The sequence below is a fragment of the Paramisgurnus dabryanus genome, chromosome 14 (genome assembly GCF_030506205.2).
Source record: "Paramisgurnus dabryanus chromosome 14, PD_genome_1.1, whole genome shotgun sequence".
In the NCBI taxonomy this organism is placed as follows: Eukaryota; Metazoa; Chordata; class Actinopteri; order Cypriniformes; family Cobitidae; genus Paramisgurnus; species Paramisgurnus dabryanus.
In genome coordinates, this window is record NC_133350.1 from 7,117,705 (window position 1) to 7,127,467 (window position 9,763).

General features: G+C 37.1%; 1 protein-coding gene across 1 annotated transcript in view; it reads left to right on the forward strand.

Moving 5' to 3' along the window:
* Positions 1-9,763, forward strand: part of diaph3 (diaphanous-related formin 3) — a 414,251-nt gene that overhangs the window by 150,400 nt on the left and 254,088 nt on the right. Inside the window, exons 16-17 of the mRNA XM_073811820.1 lie at positions 148-450; positions 4,454-4,568. Of these exons, the coding sequence (XP_073667921.1) occupies positions 148-450; positions 4,454-4,568 (418 nt within the window). The remainder of the gene's footprint in view (positions 1-147; positions 451-4,453; positions 4,569-9,763) is intronic.

The following is a 9,763-nucleotide window of genomic DNA, read 5'->3' on the forward strand; positions in this document are numbered from 1 at the left end:
ACCTATAGCCGACAGCTTAGGGCTGGCGGCAAAAAGAAGTCCTGCGGATATTTTTTGCTATCTGGGCTCATGGATTTAAAATAGTTTAAGATGTCCAGTGTCCTGAGACATAAATGAAAATATAATCTTAATCTCATTTATTCACAGTTTGGTGCAGTATCAGCGCAGTCTATCCAGGCCTTGTCTCCATCTGCCTCATCTTCATTTCAACCCGCTCCACCTCCTCCACCCTCCCTTTCTGGCGCTCCAGTTCCCCCACCCCCACCTCCTCCACCTCCACCACCACCTCCTCCTGGCTGTGCCTCAATGCCCGGAATACCTCCACCCCCTCCTCCACTGGGTCTGCTTGGGATGGCATTCGCCTCAACACAAGACACGCTGCCTTTTGGTCTGAAGCCCAAGAAGGAATTCAAGCCTGAAACTTCCATGAAGCGCCTCAACTGGTCCAAGGTAACACATGGTGCTTCAAACTGTAGTTGTTAGTTGAGGTAAGCCAGTTTTTAGAAACTGGTGCAGAATAAAGTTTTAAAGGTTGAATGAATCTCCTGTATGTGCATCTATCTATCTGTCTGTCTGTACCAGCAGCTACCAGCAGCAACTTGCTTTAGTTTTATTTTTAAACTCACTCAAACACCATTGGGGAAAAAAAATCCTGGCACTGAAACAGTGGCAACAGCAACATAAAAGGACAGATGTTCGCAAAGTAACTGTGAAGAAAACTTCTGCTGTTTTGCTTGTTGCTGTTTTGCGCCAACCGTCATTAACTAGAAAAAAAAATGCTCAAAACCCTTCCACTGTGACGGATCGCACCATTGTAAGACTGCCCGCTCTCGTTTCTCTGCAGATGTTGGCGTGCGCTGTTCTTTGAGTGGTATTAGTTTATAACATTACGATTAATATTTAATCCCCGTCTCTTTTGCCACAATCTTACAGATGTTTTAAAGACTTCACCATATGCTTCATCTCATCTAAAACATGTTTGTAATTAACCAATATACGAACACAAAGAGGCTCTTATGAGTTTTTTAAACAGCTGCTTTAGATGCCAACGCCATGCAATATTCATGGCTTCTGACCCAGGACTTTTATCACTCATTAACAAGAGCTTTGCAGCTTAAAAAGCCAAAGACGAGACAGGTGGTGCATCATGGGAAACACGCCACCCCGTGCCCATCGGATGGGCTGGTTGTTGGACTGAACACAGTAATGCGTGTTCATATAATCGCACCCAGTTGGAAACGGCAGTTAATCAATTACACTGAGCTACTAGTCATCAGACTCACATCCAGTGTATTCTTGATTTGTTTGATTTTCTTGAACGTGTCCTCATGGAGGAGATTTGAAGGGCTGTTATTGGCACAGGTCTTTGGCAGGAGTGTAAGGTTTTGTTCATTAGCACAGCCAGTCTCATTGATTACCCTTTCAGTCTTTATCTTAACAGAAAGACATTTAACTGTTCATCCCCACAATGCCCTGCTCTTGTTCGGCGTTACTAAAGCTTCCTTTTAAACCTTCAGATAGCATCTTAGCATGCTCATAGCAGTTTATAAAGATATATTGTTTTAAGAATAGTTAAAGGGATAGTTCAGCCAAAAATGATATTAAACCCATGATTTACTCACCCCCAAGCTGTCCGAGTTGCATATGTCCATAGTTTTTCAGACAAACACATTTTCGTATATTTTAGAAAATGTTTTAGATCTTTTAGTTGATTAAATGTAATGTTACGGGGTCCACGACCTTCAAGTCCAAAAAAAGTGTGTCCATCCTTCACAAATTAAATCTAAACGGCTCCAGGATGATAAACAAAGGTCTTCTGAGGGTAATCCGCATGGTGTTGTTGTAGAAATATCCATATTTAAAACTTTATTAACGTAAATAAATACCTTCCGGTAGCGCCGCCTTTACGTTAATAAAGTTTTAAATATGGATATTTCTACAACAACACCGCGCGGATTACGCTCAGAAGACCTTTGTTTATCATCCTGGAGCCGTTTGGATTTATTTTGTGAAGGATGGACGCACTTTTTTTGGACTTGAAGGTCGTGGACCCCATAACTTTACATTTAATCAACTGAAAGATCTAAAACATTTGATAAAATATCCGAAAATGTGTTTGTCTGAAAAACGATGGACATATGCAACTCGGACAGCTTGGGGGTGAGTAAATCATGGGTTTAATATCATTTTTGGCCGAACTATCCCTTTAATGTAATAACACAGGTCAATGAGAGAGGGTTTGCATTCCTCTTTTTCCCTTTTTTTTGTTTTTCTTTCTTCTCTTCCATCCTTCCTTTCTTTTTCTTTTTTCCTTCTTTCCATCTTCCATCCATCCTTTCGTTCTTCCTTTGTTCCTTTTTCTATTTATTAATATATTTAAAACAATCTAAAGGTTGACCCAACCTTCTTTCTTTCTTTCTTTCTTTCCTACTTTGTTTCTTCCTTCCATCCTTACTTTATTTTTCTTCTTTCCTTCCTACCATTTCTCATCCTTCTTTTCTTTCTTCCTTTGTTCTTTTATTCATTTATTTATTTCTGTCTTTTTCTTTTTTCTTTCTTTTTTCCTTTGTTCCTTCCATCCTTCCTTTGTTCCTTCATTCCTTCCTCTCTTTCTTTTTTGTTCCTTCATTCCTTCCTCTTTTCTTTTTTCTTCTTTCTTTCATTTCTTCCAACCTTCCTTTCTTTTTCTTTGTTCCTTTCTTCTTTCCATCTCCCATCAATTTTTTCGTTCTTCCTTTGTTCCTTCATTCATTCATTTCTTTCTGTCTTTGTATTTTTCTTTCTTATTTTCCTTTCTTTCTTTTTTCCTTCCTTTCATCTGTCCTTTGTTCTTGCGTTCATTCCTCTCTCTTTTTTCTTCTTTACTTTCTTCCATCCTTCTTTTCTTCCTCCTTTCCATCTCCCATCCTTTCTTTCTTCCTTTGATTCTTCACTCATTCACTTTTTTCTGTCTTTGTATTTTTTCTTTCTCTTTTTCCTTCTTTCCATCTTTCCTTTGTTCCTTCATTCCTTCCTCTTTTTCTTTTTTCCTTTCTTCTCTTCTCTTCCATCCTTCCTTTCTTTTTCTTTCTTCCTTCTTTCCATCTCCCATCCTTTCTTTCTTCTGTTGATCCTTCATTCATTCACTTCTTTCTGTCTTTGTATTTTTTCTTTCTTGTTTTATATCTTTCCATCCTTCATTTATTCCTTCATTCCTTCCTCTTTTTCTTTTTTCTTTCTTTTCTTCCTTCCTTCCTTCCATCTCCCATACTTCCTTCCTTTCTTTCTTCCTTTGTTCCTTCCTTCATTCATTCATTCCTTTCTTTCTGTTTTTTCTTTTTTCTTTCTTTTTTCCTTTCTTCCATCTGTCGTTTTGTTCCTTCATTCGTTCCTCTCTTTCTTTTTTCTTAATTCTTTCCTTTCTTCCATCCTTCCTTCATTCCTTCCTCTCTTTTTCTTCCTTCTTTCCTTTCTTCCATCCTTTATTTCTTTCTTTCTCTTTTTTCCTTTCTTGCTTCCATCTCCATTTTTCCTAATTTCCTTTTTTGGTTCCTTCCTTCACCTTTCTTTCTGTCTCTTTTTTCTTTCTTTTTCCGTCCTTCTACCTTTCCTTTCTTCCTTTGTTTCTTGCTTCCGTCTCCATTCTTCCTTTCTTCCTTCTTTGGTCCCTTCGTTCACCTTTCTTTCTGTCTTTTTTCTTTCTTTTTACTTTCCTTCCACCTTTTCTTTCTTCCTTTCTTCATTTTTCTTTCTTCCTTTCTTCATTTTTCTTCCTTCCTTCCTTCAACCCTTCCATACTTCCTTTCTTTGTTTCTTTTTTCTTATTTTTTCTTCCTTCCTTCCATCCTTCCTTTTGTGTCCTTTTATTTTTTTTTCTTCCTTCCATCCTTCCTTTCTTGGTTCCTTTCTTTTTTCTTATTTTTTTCTTCCTTCCATCATTCCTTCTTTTCTCCATCATTCATTTCTTTCTTCTTTTCTTTGTTCTTTTCTTTTTTCTTTCTTTGTTTTTTCTTTCATCCCTTTTCATGTTCTCTTTACTCTCTTCCTGTGTTGCTGTGATGGTTTATTAATAAATGATGATAATCTGTCTGTTTTGACCAAATCCTGTGCCTTTGTAGCTTCTTTGTACTTTTTCTTGCATGTGTGTGTTCTGTGTGTGTATATTATATATAGTGCTGTTTGACTGGAAAACTCGCCTCTGCTTTTACGTTTATTGACATGACTGAGACCGAGCCTCTTCAGGGTTTTATTCAGCTGTCACACACGCTGACATGTACTGTAAGAAAACTAAATAAAAAGCTGCTATAGAACACAATATGAATATGTGAATAGGTTTCCTTTTTACTTTTTCATAAACCCTTTTATTGTGGATGTGCCTCACGTTGCCTGGCAACTCCATCGTGCTGACCTCCCACGAGGTGTCATGATGATGCCAGGTCGTGATGTATCTTCAAGTGTCTGTCTGTTTGTGTAGATCTCACCCCAGGAGATGTCCGAGAGCTGCTTTTGGGTCATCGTCAATGAAGGTCGCTACGAGAACGATGAGCTGCTCAACAGACTCGCTGTCACCTTCAGCACACAGAGAGCCGGTCAGTCCATATTAATAGTTCTGCACACAAATGATGCTATGCATAAATACTCAACATCAGAAGTATCGCAGGGTGAACACAAGAAAAGTGAATCTAGCTTTAATTTTGATAAATTATGTGTTGAAAGTGTTTTTCCCACTGTAATCATTTTACTACTTCAGGTTTAATAATGAACACTTTTTATTTGGAAACATTCAGTTCTCACTTGACCTTTTTATAATACTATGTGGGCTTTAAGTACTGACTTGCAGATTGATGCCATTGAATCAGGTAATATTACCTCTTACAGTTCAGCAGGTGTGATGACTGCTGATGGTACTCTTAGGTTTCTGCCCTTCAACCCACAAAAAGTTGCATTAAAGTGACACATCAGAAATTAGTTTCACACCTAGAGCAAGGTTTTGCATTCAGGCATTTAAACACTATAATGGATAATTAAGATCTCCCTCACTCTTTCTTTCTTTTCCTCTCTCTCTCTTCCTTTTTTTCTCGCTCTTCCTGATGATTTATTCATGTATACCTTGTGTTTAATTGTTCAGCCATGTTACTGATTTTTTTTCAATTATACATATCAGAATTGACTAGCTGACAGTACCCAGCATTGTATTAAGATGTCTCGCTTTCTCATGCATCCCCTATTCTCTGCCTTCACTTCTCCCGGTACCCACAGGGACGATGTTCTGCAACTGATCCGACTGAATTATGCACAGTTTTAAATGTCTAGCTTCAATAGGGCAAATAGTAAAAGTGTGTTTTACAAGGTTGTCAGATTTTTACAGTTTTGCAAGTAGAAGGGAAGCAGCATATTTTACATGCCTGCAAATCAAGCTTTCAGTTATGCAGACGTGCATCCACCTCACCTCTGTGAGATAAACAATGTACATCTTTCCGATGCTGTTTTCCTTCTCTTGTTTATCCATTTGTATAATTTTTTCTTGTGAACTTTGGTTTACAGTGCTTGTGAAAAACTTTTTAATGAGTTAGTTTCAGACTCAACTAAATGCCGTTGAGTTTTTATTGTAAGAAGAGCCTTTGAATTAAGTGTGCCTTTTTATTTAGTTTAGTCGTATCCAAAGAAGAGCAGCGTGCCATACAAAATATGCGTGCACACAGTAAATACTTTACGCTATATATATGCTATATCAGTGTGGGTTGTTGTTTGTTTGTGAGGTTTACCTAGACCTTTCAAGACGTTTACTTATTGACTTTAAATTGTCTGCACATGGTTCCAGATTTTGCATATGCACAGTGTATAATTTCTTAAAGGGATAGTTCACCAAAAAATGAAAATTATGTCATAATTTACTCACCCTCAAATTATTACAGACCTGTAAAAATGTCTTTGTTTGCGAACACAAGGGAATATATTTTTGGCAATGTTTGTATCAAAAGCATTTATGAGCACAATTGACTTCCATAGTATTTGTTTTTCCTACTATTGAAGTCAATAGTGGTCCTGTTTTCTGCTTGCTTACTGTGTTCAGAAGAACAAAGAAATTATATAGGTTTGGAACAACTTGAGGGTGAGTTAACTATGACAAAATTGTCTTTTTGGGGTGAACTATTCCTTTAAGTTTAGTGCATTAAATTATATGTTTGCCTTTTTGCTTGCTTGCTTGTCTGTCAGTCAGGCCAGCAGAGATGCATTTTCTATTCTTGTATTACTAAAAAAAACATGTATTATGTTTTTTGGGGGACTTTGGGAATCAGCCTGTAGCTCATAAGAATATCATGCCTTGAGTTGTCTCGTCAATTAAGAAAAAAGTGCTTTCCCTGTCAATGACGAGTTTTTACTGCAATCTATATTTTCGCTTTTATCCACAAGGTGGCACTCTAACCCAATTTATAAAACACTAAGGGCTCTGTCATTTACCCGCCGCAATGCAGCGCAATGCAAAACTGTGTCTTTTGCTAGTTTCAACAAAAGTACAAACCTTTTCTTGCATATTTGTAAATTGTTTTTGAGATAACACGGATCATGTAGGCTATTCATTCATTTACAGCAATTAAAACCTGCTAATTTTACTTCCATGAAAGAAAACGACTTTTAAAGGTTTTAATACCAAAAAATAACAGTTTCAATACAAATGAAAACGACACAATTTTTTATGTCAATCTTAAAATGGTGGTTTTCTTCCTCCGCTTAGTTTTTCTGTTTACAAATTCCGCCATCTAAATAGGAAATCGACTACTGGTTTTTAAAGGGGTTGAGAGCTGAGACTTTCAATAGTTTATTGCACCTTATGCCCAAAACACACCCATTACTCATTACGAGAATAGGAACAACCCATTTAGGCCGTGCACCTGGCACACAAACCATTTTTTTCTGTTAAATTAGCAAAAGTGGCATCGGACACGCCCATTTAGACGGTGTGCCGTGCGCTTTAGACAATGCGCTTAAATCTTTAAAATAGAGCCCTTTAGCATCAACGGTCAAAAGTCTGTTACAAAAATGCAATTTTCTCAAATACGCATATTAGAGAGATGATAAAAAAAGATATTATGATTTTTTTTATTATGATATTATCATTTTTTGTTTAAAAACAGAGGGTCTGTTCATTTATTTGATTATATTGTTTGTTTATATATTTTTAAAAAATGAAGGCATTAAAATCATACAAAATGCTGGCACTGGGAAAAAACGCATGCATGGAAAGAGTTAAAGAAATGTTTCACCTTACATCACTTTCTCACCCTCATGTCTTGCCAAACGCATATGGCTCTTTCTTCAGAATACAAGTGAAGATAATTTTTTCAATATCTGGTGAATTCAATAGAATTATGCTACACAATGACTAATTTTTAAGCCTAATATCCAGAGCCTTGCATGAACCCTAACCTTATTTTTAAGCTGTTTCATATTAAAATTGTGCTGGAGGATGTCATGGTGGCTAGCATGATTTTACTGCAAATGTCTATGTTTTTCACCAAACCCAGTATGTGGTATGTGAAAATGATGAATTGCACAAATATTTTGTTCGGCTGCTGAAGTGTTAAAATGAGTCCAACCATCCAGACATTAATCAAATTATCCTGTTTATGGTAAGAAAACCAAATGAAAGTCAAACAGGACATTAGGGCTGGGTATCGATTCAGATGTTCCAGATCGATTCGATTTCGATTCATAAGCTATCAAATCGATTCGATTCCGATTCTCGATTAAATTTTTGATTCCGGTTCTCAGGTAGGTTTTTATACTCGATTCTCGATTCAACTCAATGAATATAGATTTAATACACATACTATATTGATAAAAAAAGAACAGTGAACAACAGTTTACAAGTGGGTAATTAATAAAAAGAAATTAAAAGCCACAACACGTCTTGCTTGCGAAATCTAAAATGCTTCCATTCCTCCGTTCAATGTTTGCGGAAATAAATATGAAAAAAATCGATTCTGCTCTTTGAGAATCGATTTTTAATCGACCACGTTTTAAAAAACGATTAATCGAAAAATCGATTTTTTTGCCCAGCCCTACAGGACATGTGAGGAAATTAAATGCATTTTTATTTTTGGCTGAATTATTTCTTTAAAATCAATCAGTCTTATAAAAGTGTCTTTTTTTGACAGTTTGTTGACTGGGCGCATTGTTCTGACATTGAGAAATGTAAATGTCGGCAATGACTGGCAGGATATTATCCTTTTCAGTAGTCTATTTAAGTCACTGTTTTTCCTGCAGTGTTTTTTAGAATAATTTACTATTAGACTGCATACAAGAATACTTTCTGCCATATAATCACATAGAAATTACATTTAGAGTTAGACTGGTACTTAATGTTGTTTAAACTGCACAAGAAGTGCAGTAAAGCCACCAATGAGCTGTATGTCCATTACTTGTATGCACAAATTTTACACACCTTGCTTTACAAACCAAAACTTTTGCTTTCATCTCTATCTTGGTTTGAGTACTTAAAATGGGCGTTACAAAATTGCTCTGTCTGTGCACCCAAAGCAGGATTTGGTGCTGTCAGTCATACGCGCTTCAGTCCTTGAGAAATGAAGACAACCTGTCAGATTCCACTTTGGCCGAGAGCGCCGCGTTCCCCGACGTGATTACAGAACTTATGACAGCCAGAATCCAGATTGTCTGTTAAAGAACCAAGCACTCGATGTTACCGGTCACCCAAGGGCCCATCTGAGCTCTTTCACGTCTCACTCACAGACTGACTCCTCATTGTTTCTTTATCAAGAGACTTTGGGAGCTGCAATGAGTGCTTTTGTATTTGTTTTATTTCATTTTTTAAGAGGTTAAGTTAATGTTTCGAATCCTCCAGACTACTACGTCATTTTAGAGCGGCATCCGAACCGGTGGCATACGCTACCTCACTTGCTCTTCATTGCATCTCACAAGCACTCTTAATTTCCCTTAAGTGCACTGACATCTGGAGCCCAATTAAACATTAAACAGACGAATCAAGACTTTTACTCGCTAAAATATTCATTTTCACCGCCGCTCTTCGTTGTTCTCCACCATGATTGCCTTCATCAGTGTTCGACCCTGAAATGACTGCCGTGATTGAACTGATGGTTGATGTGGCGTCCTGTTATTTTGCTTTATCCTTTTCCCATCTAAGGAGCACACACAGGAAACAATCACCAACAGCGGCTTATTAGGGGAAACTTTCCCTGTCTCTGACTTTCATCATCTCTCTATCACCATGATTTAGGTCTTTGCCTGGACCATTGAGTGATTGCTGGAATTGAGCCCACAAACAAAAACAAGCCATGCAATCTGCAACCCTGATGCTCAAGTCTGCAGTTTCACACTACTTGCTGAGATTATCTATCAGTCATAAAGCTTCTTGTGATTCTCATTGGTGTTGGCAGTTTAAGTAGAGGGTGTCAGTGTCCAAGGCACAATTTGGAGAAAGACACAAACCTGCAGGCATATAAGAAAGGAAGCTTTGTTTGGTCTTTGTATTACTTTGCTAATGGTGATATCTTTTGTACATGCGCAAAAACATTAGGGTTTTAAATTCAAAGTGATGGTAATTTTGATATTTTTCATATTAAAAATGTAACTTTAAAGGAAAACACCACAGTTTTCAATATTTTACTAAGTTCTTACCTCAACTTAGACAAATTAAAGGGACACTCCAATTTTTTTGAAAATATGCTCATTTTCCAGCTCCCCTAGAGTTAAATATGTAATTCTTACCGTTTTGGAATCCATTCAGCTGATCTCCGGGTCTGGC